This window comes from Nomascus leucogenys, chromosome 14, assembly GCF_006542625.1.
Source record: "Nomascus leucogenys isolate Asia chromosome 14, Asia_NLE_v1, whole genome shotgun sequence".
Taxonomy (NCBI): Eukaryota; Metazoa; Chordata; class Mammalia; order Primates; family Hylobatidae; genus Nomascus; species Nomascus leucogenys.
Genome location: NC_044394.1, coordinates 38,485,342 through 38,511,149, shown reverse-complemented (window position 1 = coordinate 38,511,149; position 25,808 = coordinate 38,485,342). Strand labels below are relative to the sequence as shown.

The 25,808-nt window shown below is 48.3% G+C and overlaps 2 protein-coding genes across 3 annotated transcripts in view; both read left to right on the top strand.

The window, feature by feature from the left end:
• Positions 1–12,529, top strand: part of LOC100591962 (multidrug and toxin extrusion protein 1) — a 44,634-nt gene extending 32,105 nt beyond the window's left edge. The window contains exons 13-17 of one of the 2 annotated variants that reach the window (XM_003262557.2): positions 200–269; positions 517–649; positions 4,917–5,011; positions 6,217–6,295; positions 10,831–12,529. In XM_003262557.2, the coding sequence (XP_003262605.1) occupies positions 200–269; positions 517–649; positions 4,917–5,011; positions 6,217–6,295; positions 10,831–11,057 (604 nt within the window). In that variant the 3' untranslated portion in view covers positions 11,058–12,529. The remainder of the gene's footprint in view (positions 1–199; positions 270–516; positions 650–4,916; positions 5,012–6,216; positions 6,296–10,830) is intronic. The other variant, XM_003262558.4, reaches the window with a different exon arrangement.
• A 527-nt stretch (positions 12,530–13,056) lies between these two features.
• The window catches only part of LOC100586036 (multidrug and toxin extrusion protein 2-like), a 53,411-nt gene continuing 40,659 nt past the window's right edge, over positions 13,057–25,808 (top strand). The window contains 5 exon segments of the mRNA XM_030827066.1: positions 13,057–13,077; positions 13,839–13,946; positions 14,068–14,169; positions 20,755–20,823; positions 22,585–22,733. Of these exon segments, the coding sequence (XP_030682926.1) occupies positions 13,057–13,077; positions 13,839–13,946; positions 14,068–14,169; positions 20,755–20,823; positions 22,585–22,733 (449 nt within the window).

Genomic DNA, 25,808 nt, shown 5'->3' with positions numbered 1-25,808 from the left:
TTTATATTTTTAGTAGATACAGGGTTTTGCCATGTTGGTCAGGTTAGTCTCAAACTCCTGATCACCTCAGATGATCCTCCCGCCTCAGCCTCCCAAAGTGCTGAGATTACAGGCACGAGCCACTGCACCCAGCCAGAAACCTATATACTTCTTTCTCCACTTTGTCTCCTAATCACCACGTGCTTTATTTTCCTAACAGAGACATCATTAATCTGGTGGCTCAGGTGGTTCCAATTTATGCTGTTTCCCACCTCTTTGAAGCTCTTGCTGTAAGTATTATGTAGTAGTCCCCTAAGCACTGTTATGATCTTCTGATGGTGGTAAATTTCAGCTGAGAGGAGGGGCCAGCATAGGTAGGAAGATTGAATATTGTTATCACATTTCATTTAGAAGGATACTGTCACCTTACCATGGATTTTAGCATCAGAGTCCCACAGAATATGAAGTGCTCGGGAGATGGGAGTGTTTCAAGAGCGCTGGATGTGTTCACACTGATGGAATGGTCTCTGCCTGCAGTGCACGAGCGGTGGCATTCTGAGGGGGAGTGGAAATCAGAAGGTTGGAGCCATTGTGAATACCATTGGGTACTATGTGGTTGGCCTCCCCATCGGGATTGCGCTGATGTTTGCAACCAAACTTGGAGTGATGGGTAAGCGCTAACCTCTGCAGGCAGGGCTTAGCTGCTCACCAGCCCAGGAAATGACCGTCGGAGCACACAGGTCTTTGACTGAGGCTCACCTCTGAAACTCGGGAGCTCGCCCACGTCCATTCTGTGTCTTGTCAGAGAGCGTAGGGGGCGTTCAGGAGGTGGCCTCCAGCTCTAGCCAGGGCCCCAAGGCTATGTGGTCCTGCCCCTCACACCCCTGCCGGCAATCTTCCATGCTGACACATGAGCACAGATGCCCTTTCTACTCACCTCCTATCCTGAGTCATCCAGCCCTCACTTCTCTAAAGGAGGCGACAGCAGGGACCGCTGAAGAAGCATTTGGAAGCATCCCTTTAGCGTGTTCCATGCTGTTCTTTAGAGACAGCATGTGAGCCCCTGAGGGTGACTCTGCAGGGCCAGTGCCATCGTAGGCGGTCTGTCCTGCATGCGTGGGGTGCCACAGGGTCAGCACTCACGGTGGTACTCTGCATCCTAGAGCAGTGCCCCATGTGCTCACCAAGCAGTGTGGCTGGATCCTTGGAGGGCAATGGGTGGCCAGTGCCCTTCTCATCACCCTCATCACACTCCACAGCCTCCACCTCCCTCCTTGCACAGCCTTAGCTGTGTGCCCGTGGGTCTCCCCACAAGGCCGTACATGTGGTCGGTGTGAACAGCACAGAAGGAAGGGGGTGGACTTGAGCACCTACCCACATTTGGAAGAAAAAACTTAATCCACAGCATCTGAAATTACCAGAGCCAATCTTTTTAAAAGGTATGGAAATAAATGACTGCCCAGCTTTGATTTCTAAAATAATAATTTGGAACATATTGGCAGTTAATAAATGATGATATGAAAACCTGGACATTTATCTTTGGGGTGAGTAGTGACTGACTTACAGCGTGGCTTGTTTTGATTCATCTGTACTTGGCAGGCTCAGAGGTGGTGAGAAGTCAACTGATAGCTACAGGGAACTTCCAGTTCAGTATGTTCCTTTATGTGGCACATTTTTCTCAAGTTCAATAATATTTTAATTAAAAATACAGGAGTTGTTCAAAGAATAGAATTGCCAACACAAAGTTCATTGGGCTTGCATGATACGGCAGAAAATTATTTAGATGAGTTTCTGGTGTGATTCATATTTTGGATTTGCCAATTGCCTAGCTAATGCAAATATTATAGAAATCTAATTTATTTTTATTTTTAAAGTAATGTATTTTATGTAAAACAATATATCTAAAATTATTGCAACATGCAATCAGTATAAGATATTAAGGAAATAATTTAAATTCCCTATATTATATCTTTTAAACTTTAAATTGACAAATTATAGTTGTATACATTTATGGGGTACAGTGTGGTGTTTTGATATACGTATAAAATGTGGAATGATTAAATTAAGCTAATTAACATACTTATCACCACTTATTTTTTATGGTGAGACATTTGAAATTTACTTAGTTAATTCAAAATGTGCAGTACATTGACTACAGTCACCCTGGTGTGCAGTTGATCTCAAAACTTATTCTTCCTGTCTATCGGAAACTTTGTGCCTTAACAACTCCCGGTTCCCACACCCTGCCCTCCTTGCCACCAGTCCCTGGTAACCATCATTCTACTCTCTACTTCTATGAGTTCAACTTTTTTAGAAGAAGAGTCTACTTTATTCTCTTGTTTCATTTTTTACAGATGGGGACTTGCTATGTTGCCCAGGCTGGTCTCAAACTCCTTGACTCAAGTGATCCTCCCACCTTGGCCTCCCAAGTATCTGGGATTACAGGCATGAGGAACCTGCTTTGAAATATAAATCTGTCTATATCCCAAGTGCTGTCCTTGGTTCACCTATTCATTTAACAAAATATATCTAGGCCAGGCACAGTGGCTCATGCCTGTAATTCCAGCACTTTGGGAGGCTGAGGTGGGCAGTTCACTTGAGGTTAAGAGTTCAAGACCAACCTGGGCAACATGGTGAAACCCCATCTCTACTAAAAATACAAAAATTAGCCAGGTGTGGTGGTGTGCGCCTATAGTTCCAGCTACTTGGGAGGCTGAGGCACAAGAATTGCTTGAACCCGGGAGGCGGAGGCTGCCGTGAGCCAAGATGGCACCACTGCACTCTAGCCTGGGCGACAGAGTGAGACTCTACCTTAAAAAAAAAAAAAAAAAAGCATAACTAATTGTGCAAAGTAGAAGAGGAAGTTGAGAATCACTGACAAGAAATGGTGTGGGCCCTGGGGATGTGAGGGCTCTCTGAGAAGACTGTAGTCAATGCCCCCCACCCACCTATTAGAAGAAAGTGTGGTACGAATTGGTTTTGAGTATTGTGTCTCCTGGTATGGTATGCAGTATACCTATACAAGGTGTCTAGGAGAGCATCAGAATTCTGCAGGTTCTCAGAAGCAACCCCAGGAAATCGTGATGACCCTGAGAATCCCTGGGAGACATTTTAAATATGTAAATTCCTGGGCCTTGCCCATGAGATTCTAATAATCATCCCACTTTGGGCTCCTAGGTTGGGTCAAATAGTAATCTTTTAAATGATGTATGCTAAAATTATTGGAAATCTAATTCATAACTTTCAAATTATAGCTGGAGGTAGCTGGTTATTTCCTGTTTAAGGTGGTTCGGGTGAGCTTGTAGTTTCTACGTACTGACAACACTGGATTTGAAAGAGGAAGCCAGTAGCTTGCTTTTACTAATTTTTTATAGGACTAGCAGGTGGCACCAATTATACTATTCTAAGAGCAGGCTAGGCTGGGCGTAGTGACTCACACCTATAATCCTAGTGCTTTGGGAGCCAAGGCAGGAGGATCACTTGACTCTAGGAGTTGGAGGCCGCAATGAGCTGTGGTCATGCCACTGCTCTCCAGCCTGGGCAACAGAGCAAGACCCTGACTCTAAAAAGCAAACAAACAAACCAAAGTGCAGGCCGATCATACCTGAAAGATGTGATTAGTACCAAGAAACAGAGCTGTAAACCCTGTACCAAATCCATAAACCAGGAACCCAGACTAGCCACCTTAACCCTTACATAGATCTGGACAGCTGTGGAAATAAACCAGGACCAACCAAGCAAGACAAGCAAAGGCTGTGTATTCTCAGCAAGGGTGTTGGCTGCCACCACTTGCATTTGGGCAGAGACTTGAAGGCAGGCAAAGGAGTGGGAAAGTGCCACAGTGGATAAAAGGGGAGGCTGCAGGTGTGTCCTGAGTGGAGATTGTTGATCTGGGGGATGCTGGAGTTGGCTGACTAGAAATGGGCCTCCCATGTGATTGGTTAGGGGGATGTATTTTACTTTCTCTAGTTGGTCCTAAGTTGGAAGTGCAGACCAAAATTAGGGAAGCTGTCAGTTGCTAATCAAGTCCTGGCCATCTGGGGCCAATCATCACGGAAGTTACTGGTTAGCTTCCTGGATTGTTACCAAAGGCGGCGATCTTGCTTCCTGCAAGTCTGATTTAGGGAAGGCTGGCTTCCTGGGTCTATTGTAGATGGGGTGGGGTTTCTTGGGCAGGATGCTGCAGGTTGTGAGGCAGAGGTCTGTTTTTATTATGGTCAGGCCCTTGTCTCTTGGTTATTGTTGGAGCTTTTGGTTCTGCCATTAGTTTACTGTTGACCAAAATACCCTCCTCACTTAGGGTCTCCCTCTGTGCCCTGTGTGGTGCCTTGAGATTCACAGGGCTTTTCCCACCATCCATTCCCACCTGGCCTGCCTTTGGTGTTCTCCAGTCATCTGTAGGTGCCCAGCCCTGCTCTAGAAGCTTCCAGCAAAGTCTGTGTCAGAAGCAAGTTAAGGTCCAAGGTCTGGCAGGAACTCTGAGGGAGAGAACATTAGTAATTTATATGGCTAGTGATTTCTGCTTTTTTTTTTTTTTTTTTTTTAATGTTAGTCCCCTTTTTTGAGGAAACTAGGGCAGAAGTAGTTGGTCCTGGGAAATTTTAATTTCCTTATAACTGACATTTTTCTTAATATTCAAGCATTATAATCAGTAAGGCCAAAAATATCCTCTGAATATTTGTTCAGAAATCCTGAACCAAAAGAGATGGCCCTTTTGGGGGTGGCCTCAGGGAGTACTGGGCTTTCCAGAACCTTCTGGAACCTTCTGGAAGTCCAAGGAGGAGGAGGATAGAGGTCTCAGGCCCACTGTGGGCTCCACCTTAGCCATGAAAGCAGATATTCAGTATGGCTGACAGAAGTGGGATAGGCGAAACATACTCCCCAGGGGCAGCTGGTTTTCTATGGAATTAACCTCTATTAAATATTTCTATTTCTAGGTCTGTGGTCAGGGATCATCATCTGTACAGTCTTTCAAGCTGTGTGTTTTCTAGGCTTTATTATTCAGCTAAATTGGAAAAAAGCCTGTCAGCAGGTAACTATGTTCATTCTGTCCCGGTAAATGTTCCTCTCCTAGAAAAACAGGATCTGATCTGGCTCTCCCTTTTTTGTTTTGGAAAGTTCTTCTCTCATTTTCTTTATTCTTATCTCACGAATACTATTGTTCTTGTTGTTTTAACTAGACAGTTCAGATGTGAAGGGCCAGATCACCCTGGCTTTATCCATTCCCAGAAAAATAGGGGACTCCTTTCTTCCTTGTCTCCCATGCCAGGCTGTCACCCTTGTTCAGGAAAATCCAATTTCAGGACAAGAATTAGAACTGGAGAGAAAGGTGGGATGCATCAAAGTCATCCTGATGTTTTTATGATCTCCAAATATTTTGTTAAGATACTTGTGTGCATCCTTCCCTTCAACTTTCTAGGGTCAGTGTGAGGTCTAGAAATAGGTGGCAGAAAAATGAGATGAGTCGAGGTACAGTGGCTTATGCCTGTAGTCCCAGCTATTCAGGAGGCTGAGGCGGGAGGATAGCTTGAGCCCAAGAGTTTGAGGCTGCAGTGAACTGTGATCACTGCACTCCAGCCTGAGTGATGGAGCGAGACCCTGTCTCTACAAATAAAAATTTTTAAAAAAGAAGAAAGAGATAAAGTAAAAAGGGAGAGTTCTAAATGATCTTGGTCCGTCTCTTGTCCCTGTCTCCCTCACCCTGTACTGTTTCCATCCCGCCTTCCCTCTCATGGACACCATTTCAACCTTTTCTGTTTTCTTTTTCTTAAGAGACAGGCTCTCACTCTGTCACCCAGGCTGGACTGTAGTGGCAGGATAACAGCTCGCTGGAGTCTCAACCTCCTGGGCTCAAGTGATCCTCCTGTCTCAGCCTCCCAAGTAGTTGGGAATACAGACATGCACCACCATGTCTGGCTGGGTTTTTTTTTGTTGTTGTTTTGTTTTTAATTTTTTAATTGAGATGGGATCTTGCTGTGTTGCGCAGGCTGGCCTTGAATTCCTGGGCTCAAGCAATCCTCCCTCCTCAGCCCCCCAAAGTGCTGGGATTACAGGTGTGAGCACTGAGCCTGGCCCCATTTCAATCTTTATGAAAGATGACGTGTGAGTGAGAGGAACTTAAGCTATACATGCCAATTAAGGAAAATGGCTTGGCTTTTCCTAAACTAGGTGGTCAAGTAAAATACCGTATTAACACTATCGTGAAGCCTGATGGACTGACTGAGTTTCATTTTCCAGGCTCAGGTACACGCCAATTTGAAAGTAAACGTGCCTCAGAGTGGGAATTCTGCTCTCCCTCGGGATCTGCTTCACCCAGGTATGATATGACTCCCTCAGCCCTTGGACAGGCCTGTCTAGGTGGGACTGGAGGAGCTGTTAGTGAGACACAGCTAGATTTGCTGCTATGAGCTCTCATTTAAATAGGGCAATAATGTTTCAGAAACATATGATAAAGTCAAGTAACACCCAATTCAAGGTAAACTGACTTCAAGTTTATTTGCTTTAATTCCACACATTAGTATACCGCTATAGATGACTGAAAGGTCCCCAGTTCCTCCCCTAATTTCTGCAAGCACTTTGCAGGTATTTCCAACACTTGGAGATACTGTGCTTCTACCATAGCTTGGAAACTGACATTTGTTTGTTTTAATGGGGTCCCTGTTGTTCATCAGGCAGATACTTGTAGGCTTTAAACAGGTCGTTGCTTGGACCTTTGCTTCTGATGCACATCGTGCAAATGTGGTTATGGTTTTCTTCAGTCAGTTGAGTAATCCCCCCGATTCCTGGCCCCTTAGGCAGTTAGCCACCCACTCACAGTAATCCTTGCTCCTTTATAATTTAAATCCTTTGACTTCATAGAATGGCTGATACGCAATCAGTGGTCAGTTGTGTTGTTTCTGCCAATTTTCATTCATGTTGTCTAGCCTCCTGTGCTGTGTGTCTGGTTATCTTTGATTTTAATTTATTTTTAAATTAATTGTTTAAAATTAAAGAAAAACTTTTTTTTAAATAGAGAGAGGGTCTTGCCCTGTTGCCCAGGCTGGTGTGCAGTGGTATGATGGTTGCTCACTGCAGCCTCTACATCTTGGGCTCAAGTGATCCTCCTGCCTTGGCCTCCCAAAGCAGTGGGATTACAGGCATGAGCCACCACACCTGGCCTGGTTATCTTTGATTATGTTCCAGACTTTATATTTGAAAATTGTTCATAGAAGTAACTTGAGCCTGAAAGAATGTTGTCTATTTATCTTCAGAGAGGATTTTCTTTTGCTTCTGTTGGACACTGAGGATGACCAGCAGTCTAGGGCAATCTCCGAAATGGAGCTTTCTGGAGCACCCAGCCGACCTGAAGGTGTGCTGCAGCCAGTGTGAGGCTTGGTTTACTTCTTCTGGTTCATGCTTTTTTTTTTTTTTTTTTTTTTAAGGAGTCTCACTCTATCGCCTAGGCTGGAGTGCAGTGGTGCAATCTCAGCTCACTGCAACCTCTGCCTCCCGGGTTCAAGCGATTCTCCTGCCTCAGCTTCCCGAGTAGCTGGGATTATAGGCACCCGCCACCATACCTGGCTAATTTTTGTATTTTTAGTGGATATGGGGTTTCACCACGTTGGTCAGGCTGGTCTCGAACTCCTGACCACAAGTGATCTGCCCTCCTCGGGCCCCCAAAATGCTGGGATTACAGGCGTGAGCCACCACACCCGGACTGGTTCATCCTTAAGTCTTGGATGCAGCCCTTTGGGGTTCTAACCTCAAGTACAGAGAGGTTTGCCAGGGCCTGATTCTTGGTAGGTACCCAAGTCCCCAAAGCCCTGCTCAGCGTCTCAGTCATGTGATCTGGATGTAGATCTCTCTGATCTGCATCCTCTCATCTCTCTGATCTGAATGAACTCTCTGATGTGAAGCAGCCCCAGAGGCTGGGCAGCCCCTCTGGGTTTCCTTCATCCCCTGGATCTTGCCCTGGTGACTCTTCATTACATTGTTTGCATTCTGATGCCTTCAAGATGACAGTTAATTTGTTTTATTGAGATTCTATAATGATCTTCAGGGAAGGGTTGGTCGATGTTTTCTACCATCTTGCCAGTTTCCCTGATTCATGAAATCTGCATAACAATAGAACTTATCCCTGTTGTTGTTTTTGAGTCTCACTCTGTCGCCCAGGCTGGAGTGAGTGGCTCCTTCTCACTGCAACCTCTACCTTCCAGGTTTAAGTGATTCTCCTGCCTCAGCCTCCTGAATAGCTGGGATTACAGGTGTGTGCGGTGGTGTGCCACCACACCCGGCTAATGTTTGTATTTTTAGCAGAGACGGGGTTTCACCATGTTGGCCAGACTTTTCTTGAACTCCTGACCTCAAGTGATCTGCCTGGCTCGGCCTCCCAAAGTACTGGGATTACAGGCGTGAGCCACCACACCCGGCCTAACAATGGCACTTACTTTTATGCTACCACTGTTGGGGTTGAGAAGCACCCAGAACTGCCTGCCCAGGGAAAGCATTTTGTTAAGTGTGAGCTGGTATGATTCTGTTCAAAATGATTTTTTCTCCCTCCCTCCCTTTTTCTCTCTTTCTCTGTCACCTAGGCTGGAGTGCAGTGGTGCGATCAAGGTTCACTGCAGCCTTGACCTCCTGGGCTCAAGCGATCTGCCTGTCTCAGCCTCCCAAACTGCTGGGATTAGAGGCATGAGCCACTGCACCCGGCCCAAAATGATTTTCTTTCAGAACTCTGAGGATATTGCTACATTCCTAACATTCATCCACTTACACTTATTAGGAAGTGGGATGGCCAAGCTTATTCTTGTGCCATTATGTAATCTGCCTTCATTTTTCTCTTCGGAAGCTTTTAGGGTATTTTCTTATTATTATTCCTTTTTTTTTTTTTTTTTTTTTTTTTTGAGATAGGGTCTTGTTCTGTCACCCAGGCTGGAGTGCAGTGGTGCAATTATAGCTCACTGCAGTCTCAAACTCCTAGGCTCAAATAGTCCTCCCATTTTAGCCTCCTGAGTAGCTGGGATTACAGGTGCGTGCCACTATGCTCAGCTAACTCTTTAATATTTTTGTAGAGACCAGGTCTTGCTTTGTAGCCCAGGTTGGTCTTGAACTTCTGGATTCAAGCAATCCTCCTGCTTTAGCCTCTCAAAGTGTTGGGATTACAGGTGTGAACCACCACGCCTGGCCTATTACTCTTACTGTTCTGAAGTGTCTTGAGACTAAGTCTAGGTGTGAGTCATTATCTGCTTGAAACTGTTGGGGTGAAGGAGCTTTCCCCTTGCCCTCCGATGGTTCACTGAAAAATCAACTTATAATAAGGCTGATGAATAAGAGAAAAGGCATACAAATGTATTTAACCATGCATAAGGGAAGAATCATAGTCGTTATCCAACATCCCAGTGAGGCCCAACACTCATATAACCAACTTTCAGAGGAGAGAGAGGAGATAGGGCATTTGGTGCTTCTGTTGAGGGATAGTAAATGAGTACTAGGGAAAATGATTGGATATTTTGCAGAATGAATGGATTGGGGGCAGGGTGGACAGACTGGTTCCCTTTGGAAGTTGAATGAACCTGAGAGACTAGCATTATTTCGTAAAAGGTTTGGCAATTGTTCTTCTTGGTGGGTTTGTCTGGCTTTTATGTAGATGGGGAAAAGTCTCTTTAAAGGCCTGTTGATCTCTAAAGAGTTTTTAATTTAAAATACTCATTATACCAGGGAGCCATATCTTGGGGTGAAATTCTCTGCACTCCTTCAATACTTAGTAGGCCCTTTGATGTGAACGGTCACATCTTTCTCCCATTCTGTGAATAGCCTTGTATTCTTTCTTCCTTCCTTTTTTTTTTTTTTTGACACTGGGTCTCTCTCTGTCACTCAGGCTGGACTGCAGTAGCACAATCATAGCTCACTGCACCTCGATATCCTGGGCTCAAGTGATCCTCCCACCTCAGTCTCCCAAGTAGTTGGGACTATAGGCATGTGCCATCAGGCCCAGCAAAGTTTTTGTTTGTAGAGATGAGGTATCACTATGTTGCCCAGGCTGGTCTTGAACTCCCGGGCTCAAGGGATTCTCCCACCTCAGCCTCCCAAGGTGTTGGAATTACAGGCGTGAGCCATCACACCCAGACTTGAATTATTTCTTAGGTTGTTTCTCCTTGTGTTTTGTTCTGAAATGCTTATTAGATGGGTGTTGGCTTCTTGAAAGTTTCCCCTGTTAATCTTTTTTTTTTTTTTTTCTTGGAGACGAAGTTTTGCTCTTGTTGCCCAGGCTAGAGTGCAATGGCACCATCTTGGCTCACCCAAACCTCTGCCTCCTGGTTCAAGCAATTCTCCTGCCTCACTGCCTCAGCCTCCTGAGTAGCTGGGATTATAAGCATGTGCCACCATGTGTGGCTAATTTTGTATTTTTAGTAGAGACGGGGTTTCTCCATATTGGTCAGGCTGGTCTCTAACTCCCAACCTCAGGTGATCTGCCTGCCTCAGCCTCCCAAACTGCTGGGATTACAGGCATGAGCCACTGCACCTGGCTTCTCTGCGAATTTTTTTTTTTTTTTTTTTTTTGTTTGAGACAGAGTCTCGCACTGTCGCCCAGGTTCTCTGTGAATTTTAATGGAGAGGGCTACCTTATTTCTTTAGCTCCTGGGAGAGTGCTCCCTGGAGCACCCAAGCCAGCGCTGGTAGGATTATCAGTGTTCGTGAAGGAGTGAGTGGAGAGGCACTCTGGGATAGGGTTTCTTTTATTTATTCACCGTAGCAATAGCGTCCTGAATTAACCTTCTCTCTGCTATTAGCACATATTCCTTTTATACATAGCCCTTTATACAAATGAAAAAACAATCCCTTTTAAGCTGCTAAGTTCCTTTTTCCTCCCAGGGTGCCCTGAAAACCTTGAAGGAATTTTAACGAACGATGTTGGAAAGACAGGCGAGACTCAGTCGGATCAGCAGATGCACCAAGAAGAACCTTTGCCGGAACATCCACAGGACAGCGCTAAGTTGTCCAGGAAACAGCTGGTGCTGCGGCGAGGGCTTCTGCTCCTGGGGGTCTTCTTAATCTTGCTGGTGGGGATTTTAGTGAGATTCTATGTCAGAATTCAGTGACGTGGCAGGAAAGAAAGTCAGGTCAAGTGATGCTTTTGAGCTCACACACAATTCACAGGCCCACCAGTGACAATTTATTTTGAGTTAATGTCATTCAGGTGTGCCCATGGATTTTTGAGGGTTGGGAATGCAAAGATACATTTTTCTATAAAAAGAAAAAGCAACTAAGGTTAAAAGCTATATTGTGGCCCAAGACACTGTCTGAAAGATGACATGAGTAATAATTCACCACTATCTGCACCAAGCAAGGATCAATGTGCTGACTGCATTGGCCAATGGCTTTGATACTTCTGCTATTTTTTTAGACAAAAACCCATAAACTAAGTGCTTAAGAATTCATACTGCCTGAATTATGTAAAATATATTTTACAGTATATCTTTCCTTGGGCCTTAGATTACTATTCACTGGGCAAATGGTATTTGTTTTTGTTTTATTGTTATTTTTTTAATAGATGGAAGTCTTGCTCTGTCATGCACGCTGGAGTGCGGTGGTGCAATCATAGCTCACTGCAGCCTCGAAATCTTGGGCTTCAAGCAGTCCTCCTGTGTCAGCCACCAGAGTAGCTGAGACTACAGGGGTATGCCACCATGCCCAGCTGGCATTTGTTAATCTTCATTTGAGGTCTAGATCTAGGCACTGTGGGCACTGAAAAACAGTTGGGAAATCTTTGGAGCTGTGGAAATCCAAACAAGGACTGATAATTCCTGGTAGGGGTGTGTGCGTGACCTACTGCAGCCTCAACCTCCTGGGCTCAAATGATCCTCCCACCTCAGCCTCCTGAGTAGCTGAGACCACGGGAGTGTGCCACCACGCCTAGCTAATTTTTTATATTGGGGTCTACCCTTTGTTTCCCAGGCTGGTCTTGAATTCCTGGGATCAAGCAATCCTTCCACTTTGCCCTCCCAAAGTGTTGGGATTATAGGCATGAGCCACCACGCCTGGCCAGAGGACAAAATTTTAATAAAGATCTTAGCTTAAGTAGTAATCCTACTTCATTAAGCCTTCCTGGGGTGCGGTACACACTGTTAATTCAGCAAGCCTCAGTGCATACTAAGTATGCTCAGTGCTGTGAAAGTGGATTACACCAAATTAAGTCATTATTGTCACACCCAATCAAAAGTCAAGAAGCCAGGGATAAAAGCACCTCAGGCTTTAGAAATGTAATTCTCTGCACATCCAGCTGGTGAAACTGCCTGCTGTAAGCTGAGACCAGCTTTATCCATAACTGCTGAGATAACTTGCTGAAGCTCTAGGAATAATTTTGCCTGCCCAGTTGCTCACCAGTTGTAGCTTGCCAGCTCCCAGGACCCTTCCTGGTGCCAATAAACTTTCTCAAAGAGCAATACTGACATTTCTTTTGATAAAACCTCCAGCCTTCTCTGTGTTGTTCCGACACACCGAGGACCAACTGGTCTACATGGATGCCCTGAACATGCAATTCTTTCTTCCCAAATAAAACATTAAATAGAGATTTGCTTCTATATTTTTGACTTAGTGCTAGGATGGATATAATGCTCTAGGCATGGCCTTTTCCTGAAATAACAAAATCAGAAAAGTTACCTACATTGAGTAAAAAACACCCAACTGCTGATTTTGGTTGGGGCCACCTTAAGGTATCTCTACCCTCAGTGCCTTGTTCTTGGGGCCACGAGGCCCATTCTCCAGGAAGGCAGATAAAGGCTTGCATTGTGGCCCTCGGGGGTTGGGCCTGGGGGCAGGGGGCAGACACCGCAGAAGCCCCTCCCCAGCTCCTTGTCAGGAACCCTCGAACCCTGTCTCCATTCCCCTCGCACAGGACCCCCTGCCCTTCCCTTTGCCAGGTAGGGCAGGGACCCCCTGAGGATGAGAGGAGGTTCTTCGAACCACTAGCCACAAATAGCCGCCGGCCAGGAGGCCACCTCAGGCCGCCAGGAGAAGGGAGGCTGGGGTCCTTGCGAGACAGGACCCCTCCTCTTCCGGAAACACCTGAACCCGCAGCAAGCCCAGGCCAGGAGAAGCATGCCAGAAAGCGCCAGACCCGTGCCCCGCGGGAGGATGGAATCACCAGCTGCGTCCTCTCTGCCCACCCTCTAGGCATTTTGCTCTTCCAACCTGACCTACAAACTCCTGATAAAAACCCGTGTCGGCCGGGCGCGGTGGCTCACGCCTGTAATCCCAGCACTTTGGGAGGCCGAGGCGGGCGGATCACGAGGTCAGGAGATCGAGGCCATCCTGGCTAACATGGTGAAACCCCGTCTCTACTAAAAAATACAAAAAAAAAAAAAAAAAAAAAAAAAAAAAAATTAGCCGGGCATGGTGGCAGGCGCCTGTAGTCCCAGATACTCGGGCGGCTGAGGCAGGAGAATGGCGTGAACCCGGGAGGCGGAGCTTGCAGTGAGCCGAGATTGCGCCATGCACTCCAGCCTGGGTGACAGAGCGAGACTCCGTCTCAAAAAAAAAAAAAAAAAACAATCCGTGTCATCCAAAAGCACACGAGGGGTCCTCTCCCGCAGGGACCCCTTCCCCAAGCCCCCTTCATCAGCCCCCAAAGGCCCTCCCGGTCCCCTCCCCCAGGGTTCTGCGGGCGGCGATCATTGCCCTGGGCGTCTGGAGCGGGTCCGGGGCGGGGAGGGGCAGGGCTGGGTGGGACCGGGCCGCCCCCCGCTCCCCTCCCACCGCGCTGCGGTCCCGCGCCCGAGCCGCCGCCAGCCGCTCCCCGCCTCCGCATGGAGGCCCCTGCGGCCGCCGACGTCCCGGTCCCCGCTGAGCTCCCCGCCGCCGCCGAGGACCGGCCCCCATAGCAGCCCCGGGCCCTCAAATGCCAGGACCGCTTGTGGGGCCTGCGGGGCGCGCTGCCCCCGTACCTGCGGCGGGAGGCGGCTGAGCTGGCGGCGCTCGCGGGCCCAGTGGTGAGTGCGGCAGCCTCAGGCCCAGCCCGACGCCCCCGGCGCAGCCGCCGCGCGGGGGTGGGCGCGGGCTTCCAGGAGGGAGGGCGGCTGTGAACGCGCCTTGCTTTCCGCGCCTCCGCAGTTTCTTGCGCAGTTGATGATCTTTCTCATCAGCCTTGTCAGCTCCATCTTCTGTGGACATCCGGGCAAGGTCGAGCTGGACGCTGTCACGCTCGCCGTCACGGTGGGTGCCTGATTTCACCCCTGTAGGAGCCGACGGGCGGCCAAGGCTTAGGATTTGAGCGGTGTCCCCAGGAGCTGTGGCTCACGACTGTAATCCCAGCGCTTTGGGAGGCCCAGGTGGGAGGATCGCTTGAGCTCAGGAGTTCGAGACCAGCCTGGGCAGCATAGCAAGACCCCGTCTCTACTAAAAATACAAAAATCTACTAAAAATACAAAAATTATCCCGGCGTGGTGGCACTGCCTGTGGTCCCAGCTACTCGGGAGACTGAAGCAGGAGGATCGCTTAAGCCCAGCAGATCGAGGCTGCAGTGAGCTGAGACCGCATCACTGCACTCTAGCCTTGGCAACAGAGCAAGACCCTGTCTCAAAAACAAACACGCAGGGCGGGGCGCGGTGGCTAACGCCTGTAATCCCAGCCAACACTTTGGGAGGCCGAGGTGGGCGGATCACCTGAGCTCAGGAGTTCGAGACCAGCCTGGCCAACATGGGAAAACCGTCTCTACTAAAAATACAAAAATTAGCCGGGTGTGGTGGCACGTGCCTGTAATCTCAGCTACTTGGGAGGCTGAGGCACGATAACTGCTTGAACCCAGGGGCCTGAGGTTGCAGTGAGCCGGAATTGTGCCACTGCACTCACTCCTGGGTAACAGAAGGAGACTTCATCTCAAAAAAAAAAAAAAAAAAAAAGGAAAGAAAAGAATCAATTTGAATTGTATCTTTTTTTTTTTTTTTTTTTTTTTTTTTTTTTTTTTTTTTTTTTTTTGAGACAGAGTCTCCCTCTGTCACCCAGACTGGAGTGCAGTGGCGTGATTTCGGCTCACTGCAAGCTCCATCTCCCGGGTTCACGCCATTCTCCTGCCTCAGCCTCCCAAGTAGCCGGGACTGCAGGTGCCTGCCACCATGCCCGGCTAATTTTTTGTATTTTTTAGTAGAGATGGGGTTTCACCGTGTTAGCCAGAATGGTCTCGATCTCCTGACCTCGTGATCCGCCCACCTCAGCCTCCCAAAGTGCTGGGATTACAGGCGTGAGCCACTGCGCCCAGCCTGTATCATGTCTTATGCATCTTCCTTTACAGGTCTGGGACTGACCTGTGGCTTACCATTACCTGATTAGATTTGGAAGGAGCTCGTGTGTAAAACTGAAATAACTGCACTTTTTTCTATTATGAAATTAAATCAGGAGACTTTTAGATAATTTAGGTTGTTTGCCATTAATTGGATTACACAGTGCATTTGGCTCCCACCCTTTCACCCTTGTGGAAAAGCCTCTCCCATGGATTGAAATCACACCTCCTGGGATGTCTCTTCCCTGGCTTTTGTTAGTGATGTGGAAAGTTGTTTCTTCCTGCATTTCATCCAGGCTTTCAGAGAAAGTGGAAAACACTTCTGCTGGTGATGGTAGGTGGCTTTCCCTAGTCTCAGAAAATGTCCCCTCTGTCCCCGTGAGATGGGTACACACCCTAAGAACACGGAGGGCCACTGGAGCTTCTCATTCGGCTACATGGGAGAGAAGACCTTGACAGGTGGAATCAGTCACATATTTTATCTACAGGCCTGTTATTTGGTGAACGTATTGGATTAAGGGACATTTTTGCTTCCTTTGAAAATTTAGACTGGGGCTCTAGGAAGAGGCATGAAGGCAGAGGAGATTCGTATACATGGCTGCTCCAGTGTCCCCACCGGGAAAGACGAGCTTGGCCTCCACCTTCACAGGGGATGATGATCTAAGACTGGCAGGGAAATTTCCTGCTGTGTCTCCGCAGGGCCCAGGATTGGGGTCCACCTTTTCTGATCACTGCTTGCCAACCATCACTGCCCCTAGCGTGCTCCCCGAGCTCACTTCTGGGCTGTCGGTCACTCCTCCCTGTGGATGACATCTAATGGCCAGTCAGCCACCTCATTCAAGAGGACCTCAGCACCTGGGTGTCCACTCTTCTCCTCTCCCTGCCTCTGCTGTCATCCCTGGGGCTGTGGGCTTGACCCTGTGACCCACAGTCACAGCTTTCATTTTTGAAAGGGATCAAGACCATGTAATTGGCCAAAAATGTCCACACAGATACAATGACCAGATAGCCACCTACTCTTAACCTAGGTTTGGGAAACTGGGGACCTCACCTGGAGACTTCGGGGTCTTGTTTTAAGAGCAGGAGGATGCGCTTGGTGTTGACAAAGTCGGCCCAGCAGGGAAAGCAGCACAGCATAAGGTTGAGGACCCCTCTCTGAAGTACGATCCCCACGTGCTTGAGGTTCTTGCCTCCAAAGGACTTGAGGAAACAAATGCACTGCTAACAGCATATGCCGGGCGGGCCCAGGCTGGGGGCCCACGCCACAAGCAACCCCTCCCAGGGGCGCCCACCCGCCGCTGCCTAGGCAGTCCCATTTCCCACCATCTGCTCCCGCCCTCCCCACCAACAGCTGACAGCACTGGGGGAGCTTCTGAGCCAGGGACAACCAGTGAGCTAGCTGGCCCCTGTGGCATTTCACACGTGTCCTAGGACAATGTGTCTCTGCTCCCAGGAGCTGGGACTGTTAACATGGAGGGCATAGGCAGCAGAAACTGAAGCTTAAAAGAGAGTTTTCAACATGGGGGGCAGACAGATGCTGCAGAAGAGCATGTGCCGTGGTAGAAGGTGAAGTTGTGGGGGACTCTGAGGGCCAGGGATACCGGGGGAGGGTGCAGTGGAAGAAAAGCACCCACTGTAGGCTGAGAAGGGCAGCTAGCAGGGCGGCAAGAACTTCGGGGGGTGGGAGGTCATGGAAGCCAAGGCAGTGCTCTAGAAAGCAGTGATGGCCAAGTGGATTAAGGACGGCCAAGCGCTCACCTGAGGATTTTGTCACAGGAGGCTGGGAAGAGGCCAGGCCCAGTGGGCCGGGCAGGAAAAAACAAAGCATCAATGGGGGCTGAGTCGGGAGTGCAGGCCAGGCCCGAGTGCAAAGAACACCTTCAAGAAGCTTGGCTTGAAAGAGGCCAGCAGGGAAGGAGGGGTGGCGGTCAGGGAGGGCGATTTTAGGGCATGGGAGACCAGACTGGGAGGAACAAAGGACAAAATGCCCTAGAGCAGGTGGCCCCAGAGGACAGCACTAGTCAAGCTGACTCTGTTGGTTTTTTTTTTTTTTTTTCCCTGAGATGAAGTTTGCTCTGTCGCCCAGGCTGGAGTGCAGTGGCGAGATCTCGGCTCACTGCAACCTCCGCCTCCTGGATTCAAGCGATTCTCCCACCTCAGCCTCCTGAGTAGCTGGGATTATAGGTGCCCACCACCATGCCTGGCTAATTTTTGTATTTTTAGTAGAGACGGGGTTTCACCATGTTGGCCAAAATGGTATTGACAACTTAGCTGAAATACCACCACCCTTGGCCAAAGGTGGAAGAACGCAGAGCCCCTTATCAGGAACAGGCTACAGAAATTCCTGTGGTTAGGCACGGCGCGGTGGCTCACACCTGTAATCTCAGCACTTTGGGAGGCTGAGGCGGGCAGATCACCTGAAGTCAGGAGTTCGAGACTAACCTGGCCAACATGGCGAAACCCTGTCTCTACTAAAAACACAAAAATTAGCCAAGCATGGTGGTGGGTGCCTGTAATCCCAGCTACTCGGGAGGCTGAGGCAGGAGAATCTCTTGAAACTGGGAGGCGGAGGTTGCAGTGAGATCTTCTAGGAAGATAATAGACTCATTTTTAAGATAACTGTGAAAACAAAGTTTTTTACCTTTGGAATAATGTTCATAGTATAAAAGGACTAACAAAAGTGTGTTTTTTTTAAATAAAAGAATATTTATTTATATTCCACCTTGTTCCATGAAGAATTTGAACTAGTTTACACAAATACTTCCCTAAAAGAAGGATAAATAAATAGCTGTTAGAATTGGGTCAAAGAAACATGGGTGGAAAAGCTGGGAGCTGGGGGTGAGTTGGCATGGGATAGGCTGGAAACTGTGCTGAGGTTTTATGGAAGCCTTGATTTGGGGGCAGGGCAGGCCTGGGTACTGAGCCGCAGCCACATTCCCCTTGACTCTCAGAAGGCAGGCACCACGACATGGAGTGTGGTGTTCTGGGCAGCTTGCCGCCAGAGACAGAGTAGCAATTTTTGTTCTATCTTTCATAAAGTTGTGTGTTGTAAGTGAGAGGTCTAACGTCAGAGCTCAGTTTGATAAAAGCTTGTGACAGCGGAAGCCACGGGGCCCAAGGCCATGGTCCTGCTTACATGGGTAGACTGAGCCCTGGGGGAGAGTAACACATTTCTCATTTCTTTGTATTGGGAGTATTCAATATCTTCTTTTCTTTTATCTATTTCTTTTTTTTTTTTTTGAGACAGGATTTTGCCCTGTCACCCAGGCTGGAATGCAGTGGCGCAATCACAGCTCACTGCAGCCTCAAATCCCTGGGCTCAAGCGATCCTCCTGCCTCAGCCTTCTAAGTAGCTAGAACCACAGTTGTGTGCCACCATGTCCAGCAAAATTTTTTTTTTTTTGAGACAGAGTCTCGCTCTGTTACCCAGGCTGGAGTGCAGTGACTCACTGCAACCTCCGTCTCCCGGGTTCAAACAATTCTCCTGCCTCAGCCTTCTGAGTAGCTGGGACTACAGGCGTGTGCCACCACACCCAGCTAATTTTTGTATTTTTAGTAGAGACAGGGTTTCACTGTATTGGCCAGGCTGGTCTCGAAATCCTGACCTCAGGTGATCCACCTGCCTCGGCCTCCCAGAGTGGTGGGATTACAGGCGTGAGCCACCACACCTGGCCAATGTCCAGCTAATTTTTAAAATTGTTGTAGAGATGGGGTCTGGTCATGTTGCCCAGGCTTCAGTATCCTTCCAGCTATTTGAAGCTATCTGTGATTGTTTCCTGCAGTCATCCCACAGTATGGTGGAACACAGGAGCCTATTTCTTCTAACTGTAACTTTGTATCCTTTAACACATCTCTCCCTATCCCCCCATCCCCCTACCCTCCTATGTGACATTTTTTTTTTTTTGAGACAGAGTCTTGCTCTGTTGCCCAGGCTAGAGTGCAGGGGCACAGTCTCGGCTCACTGCAACCTCTGCCTCCCAGGTTCAAACAATTCTTGTGCCTCAGCTTCCTGAGTAGCTGGGACTACAGGTGCATACCACCACTCCTGGCTAATTTTTTTATTTTTACTAGAGATGGGGTTTTGCCATGTTGACCGGGCTGCTCTTGAACTCCTGGCCTCAAGTGATCTGCCCACCTTGGCCTCCCAAAGTGCTGGGATTACAGGCATGAGCCACCGTGCCCAGCTCCGTGTGACTTTTTAAAACACAAAACTTTTCATAAATTGGCATGCTTTACCTTTCTGTTTTCCTGGCAGTCTGAGGGGTTTGGGAGCTTTAGTCATGCCCCTCTCCCCTGGCTGGAATTCAATGTCACTGTGTGGGTATATCCTCATTGTGCCACAGCCCTCCTGGGGCACGGTTAGATGGAGACCCTGGTCTCATGGGGTGCCACTGGGCAGTATGTATATGGCCTGTCAGTTATGTGGTGTGGCTGGAGTTTGTGTTCACCAGGCCAGATCATGGTCAGTGAAGAAGCTAACTCACCTGGGGCTGCCATCACCACTAACTGTGAGACCCAGGACGCAAACGAGGGTCTTTCAGCCCCTTGCCATGCATGCCTCTTGTGCCCTAACTGCGGGCTACTCTATGTGCCCTTGGTTGTCAGGGACTGGGTGAGGTCTGGTCAAGAGGGTGACACAACTAGTCCTCTTCCTCACTGGAGGAGTAAAGCTTGGGATCTGGAGCCAGACTTCCCAGACTCAGGTCACCATCTGAGTAACTTGGGCAAGGGGCATACACTTTGTGTAACTCAGGTTACCCAAAACAAAAATGAGATGAGTGGTCCTAGCACCATGCACATGAGGGGCTTAGGGCAGTGCCTGGCACATAGTATGTGCTCAATAAAAGTTTGCTGTTATTATTACTAAATGCACATCCTGCTGGCAGATCGGGGCATCACCTTTAGATGTTAACCACAACTTATTTATTTTTTATTTTTTTGAGACACGGTCTCACTCTGTCACCCAGGCTAGAGTGCAGTGGTATGATCTTGGCTTACTGCAACCTCTACCTCCTGGGTTCAAGTGATTCTCCTGCCGCAGCCTCCCGAGTAACTGGGATTACAGGTGCCCACCACCATGCCCGGCCAATTTTGTATTTTTAGTAGAGATGGGGTTTCACCATGTTGGTCAGGCTGGTCTCAAACTCAAACAAGTGATCTACCTGCCTCGGCCTCCCAAAGTGCTGGGATTACAGGCATGAGCCACCGCACCTGGCCCACAATTTAGCCTTAAATATAGAAATTATAATGTGCTATATTGTTTAAGAACAACTAGGTTTCATATTTCCCCAGTTGACAGAAGGTGGTTATCGTCCTTTAGTTAGAAGGTACATTTTTGTTCAATAATCAATAAGGATAGATGTAGACACCCATTTGATCTAAAATACAGCATACATCTGTGAGTTGCCCTTTAGAGACAAGCTTGTTGAGGTTCCTCCATGAAGAGGGAGCTGTCTGATGTGACCCTGAACTGGCGTCGTCCCCTGAAGGTCTGCCACACCAGGTCTGTGCTTCTCTTGCAGGTGGTGAACGTTACTGGGATTGCAGTTGGCACTGGCTTAGCCTCAGCTCATGACACCCTCATGTCTCAGGTGAGGACTACCCTCCCCCACATACCGTTTTTTGACAGTTACCTTTCATAATAGAGACTTTCTAGGACCATCCACCCTATGGGTTTTGTTGCATTTTATTTGTCAAATACAGATGGTCCCTGACTTAGATTTTTAAGCTTCGTGATGGTACAACAGTGACACGTGTTCAGTAGCTGCACTTCAAGCCCCATACAACCATTCTGCTTTCCACTTTCAGTACTGTCCAGTAGATTCCATGAGATAGTCAACACTGTATCACAAATAGGCTTTATCTAAGATTATTTTACTCAGCTGTGGGCTAACGTAAGCGTTCTGAGCACATTTAAAGTGGGCCAGGCTAAACTGTGATGTTTGGTAGGTTAGATGCATTCAATGCATTTTCAACTCACGATATTTCTAATTTACAGTTGTGAGGTAGCTAGGTAGCCCATTGTAAGTCATGGAGCATCTTTTAAAAAAATTATTTTTATTTTTGGAGGCAAGTTCTCCCTACGTTGCCCAGGCTGGGCTTGAACTCCCGGGCTCAAGAGATCCTTCTGCCTCAGCCTCCCATGTAGCTGGGACTACTGGAACAAACATCTGTACACGGCTGCTAATTACTGGAAATACAACCAGGGTCAGCCGGGTGCAGTGGCTCACGCCTGTAACCCCAGCACTTTGGGATGCCAAGGCAGGCAGATCACCTGAGATCAGAAGTTCGAGACCAGCCTGGCCAACATGAAGAAACCCCATCTCCACTAAAAATACAAAAATTAGCCAGGCACGGTGGTGGGTGCCTGTAATCCCAGCTACTCACGAGGCTGAGGTGGGAGAATCGCTTGAATCCAGGAGGCGGAGGTTGCAGTGAGCCGAGATCTCGCCACTGCACTCCAGCCTGGGTGACAGAGCGAAACTTCATCTCAAAAAAACAAAAACAAAAAAACCAACAGAGTCAGCTTGACTAGTGCTATCCTCTGGGGCCACCTGATCAAGGGCATTTTGTCCTTTGTTCCTCCCAGTCTGGTCTCCCATGCCCTAAAATCGCCCTCCCTTACCACTACCCCTCCTTCCCTGCTGGCCTCTTTCAAGCCAAGCTTCTTGAAGGTGTTCTTTGCACTCGGGCCTGGCCTGCACTCCTGACTCAGCCCCCATTGATGCCTTGTTCGTTCCTGCCCGGCCCACTGGGCCTGGCCTCTTCCCAGCCTCCTGTGACAAAATCCTCAGGTGAGCGCTTGGCCGTCCTTAATCCACTTGGCCATCACTGCTTTCTAAAGCACTGCCTTGGCCTCCATGACCTCCCACCCCCTGAAGTTCTTGCCGCCCTGCTAGCTGCCCTTCTCAGCCTACAGTGGGTGCTTTTCTTCCACTGCACCCTCCCCCGGTATCCCTGGACCTCAGAGTCCCCCACAACTTCACCTTCTACCACAGCATATGCTCTTCTGCAGCATCTGTCTGTCCCCCATGTTGAAAACTCTCTTTTAACCTTCAGTTTCTGCTGCCTATGCCCTCCATGTTAACAGTCCCAGCTCCTGGGAGCAGAGACACATTGTCCTAGGACACGTGTAAAATGCCACAGGGGCCAGCTAGCTCACTGGTTGTCCCTGGCTCAGAAGCTCCCCCAGTGCTGTCAGCTGTTGGTGGGGAGGGCGGGAGCAGATGGTGGGAAATGGGGCTGCCTGGGCCGCGGCGGGCGGGCGCCCCTGGGAGGGGTTGCTTGTGGCGTGGGCCCCCAGCCTGGGCCCGCCCGGCATATGCTGTTAGCAGTGCATTTGTTTCCTCAAGTCCTTTGGAGGCAAGAACCTCAAGCACGTGGGGATCGTACTTCAGAGAGGGGTCCTCATCCTTATGCTGTGCTGCTTTCCCTGCTGGGCCGACTTTGTCAACACCAAGCGCATCCTCCTGCTCTTAAAACAAGACCCCGAAGTCTCCAGGTGAGGTCCCCAGTTTCCCAAACCTAGGTTAAGAGTAGGTGGCTATCTGGTCATTGTACCTGTGTGGACATTTTTGGCCAATTACATGGTCTTGATCCCTTTCAAAAATGAAAGCTGGCGGGGCGCGGTGGCTCATGCCTGTAATCCCAGCACTTTGGGAGGCCAAGGCAGGTGGAGCATCTGAGATCAGGAGTTTGAGACCAGCCTGGCCAACATGGTGAAACCCTGTCTCTACTAAAAATACAAAAAAGTTAGCCAGGCATGGTGGTAGGTGCCTGTAATCCCAGCTACTTGGGAGGCTGAGGCAGGAGAGTTGCTTGAACCCGGGAGGCGGAGGTTGCAGTGAGCCAAGATAATGCCATTGCACTCCAGCCTGGGCGACAAGAGCAAAATTCTGTCTCAAACAACAACAACAACAACAACAACAACAACAACAACAACAACAACAACAACAACAAAATGAAAGCTGTGACTGTGGGCCACAGGGTCTGGGGGCTGCAGGGACCACCTGACCAAGGGTGACAAGATACAGGACCAGGGTGTTGGGTGCCTGGCCTGTCTCCCGTTCACCGAGTCCCTCCATTTTGCTGTCTGGCAAATGCACAGAATATTTTTCCCCTGAAGTAGAATAGCAGTGTAATCGCCTTCGTGTATGACTTTAGAGTTGGGTTTTTTCTTTAACCTATAATTCCAGTGTATTCTCTGGTATTGTCCTTGGGGTGCGTGTTCCTTTCTAGAAGACTGTCTTGCTCACTGTTAGGTGACCCTGACACTTTCAAATGGTTTCTGAATTTTGTCCAAGTTTTAGTTCATTTTGCTGTGTTCACTCCATCTTTCATGCTAAGAATGAGCTGAAAAATCGAAAATGGTCAGACTTCCCCTTAGAGAGCAGACATTTAGTAGACTTAGTGTCATGTTTGTGTAGGTTGAAGAAAAACACTTAAAGTTGTTATTAAGTTTCTCTCATTTTTAGGCTGGGTGTGGTGGCTCATGTCTGTAATCCCAGCACTTTGAGAGGCTGAGGCAGGAGGATCGCTTGAGCCCAGGAGTTTGAGGTTACAGCGAGCTATGATGGTGCCATTCTACTCCAGTCTGGGCATCAGAGCCAGACCGTCTCTCTAAAAAGTAAATAAATTTTAATTTTAATTTTTAGAAAATACTCTGTGGGTTCAATTTGAAGACAATATGACCAACAACTGTTTTAATATTAACTGAAGACTATTTTGTTTGTTTCTGCATAGCCCAAATTTATGTGCTGATTTTCATTCCTGCCCTTCCTGTAAGTTTCAAGGCTGTTGTGTCTCATGACATGAAGCAGCTCACACGTGTCGCCCTGCACATGCCCGTTCCCCCCTCTCTTGTTTGTTTCTCCATCTTGGCACAGTTCATGCCAAAAGTCCGACATGTATTTCTTGGCCCTGTCGTCCCTCCCTTGCTGACTCTCAGGACATGTACCACTCTGATGTCCAGTAGCTTAAAGACAAAGATTGGGCCGGGCGCAGTGGCTCGGGCCTGTAATCCCAGCACTTTGGGAGGCCGAGGCGGGTGGATCACGAGGTCAGAAGATCGAGACCATCCTGGCTAACATGGTGAAACCCCGTCTCTACTAATAATACAAAAAAAATTAGCCGGGCGTGGTGACGGGCGCCTGTAGTCCCAGCTACTCAGGAGGCTGAGGCAGGAGAATGGCGTGAACCCGGGAGATGGAGCTTGCAGTGAGCTGAGATCACACCACCGCACTACAGCCTGGGCAACTGAGGAAGACTCCATCTCAAAAAAAAAAAAAGACAAAGACTGATGAGGGGAAGACATTTCCTTCCTGATTCCTTGTTCTATGGTTACTTCTGATTGCAAATCAACCAGAATGTTTCTGGATCATCTAGGAAATTTGGGGAGTGCTGCATTCGGGCACCCTCGGAGCCGTTCGAAATGTCAAGACGGTGGCTTCTGCCTCAGCCAGTTGGAGTCTGCCTGCATCAGTTCTTCAGGGAGTACATCTTTTATCTACTCTGGAAAATTCCAAATAGTGCCCTAGCATTGTCTCATGTGAGTGAGGTTCTCTGAGATCACACATCAAGGGGAAGTGTCTTATTTAAGATTAAAAACCGGAACTAAACTAAACCGTTGGAATTTATATTAGTGAGAAGTGTTTGTTTTTCTGTTTAAACTTACAGGCAGCATTCTTGTTCCAGCTGCAGACAAGATATTTACAAAGTCAGGTATAGATTATTTTTATAATTTTTACTCCATAATCCTGGAAATGTCTAGTAAATATTTGTAGGGAATGTTCTATAAAAGTAATTCATATTTTTCCCCCGGTAATTCTAACCTAGAGTTCTTTGCCTGAGAGATTGAGGCCTTGTAGGTGAATTTTGTTTAGCCCAAGAGAGACGGCTATATCAATCCATCCCATTCCCCTTTCAATCACCACCACCCGCTTCTCTCTGCAGCCCTGCCCCGACCCCTCCCCTCTCTTGGGGCTGGTGCCAGCTTTGCATCTGGCCTGAGGCCTGGCTCCTGTGCTTCTGCTTTAGAGAGGAGGGTCCGGGGTCCCTATAGCCACTAGGGAGCAGTGAAGGAGTCTGAGGGCCAGGTTTGGGTGGACAGTGGAGAGAAGCAGAGCTCTGCCTCCCCGGGTCTCTTCTCGTCCATCTGAGGCTGCAGCCCTCTTGCCTTGCCCAGCTTTGGTAACAAAGCTGTTTCAATGCTGGGAAGAAAGAGAGGTTTTACTGAAAGAAAATGTTTGAATAGACAGCATAAACAAAAGAAATGAGTGACTGGCACCTACAACAATAGGGTGAACGTGTTCTGCACACCTGCTATGAAGCAGGCATTGCTGGGTGTCTTGTATGCAAGAACTTTAGCAACTTGGCTCAGATATCTTCCAAGCTGCCTCTCCTTCACTTCATGCCAGGGCCCATTTGCCCTTCAGGAGGTTTCTTCTCTCTGCTGCTGTTCTGGAAACTATGACCTACCAGGTTTATTCAGAAGAAGTTGCAAGCTTCTGGTTGGGATAGTCAGATGCTGCACCAATGGAGGAGACTAATCTGGTCATCTCAGCTCCTGGCCATTCCA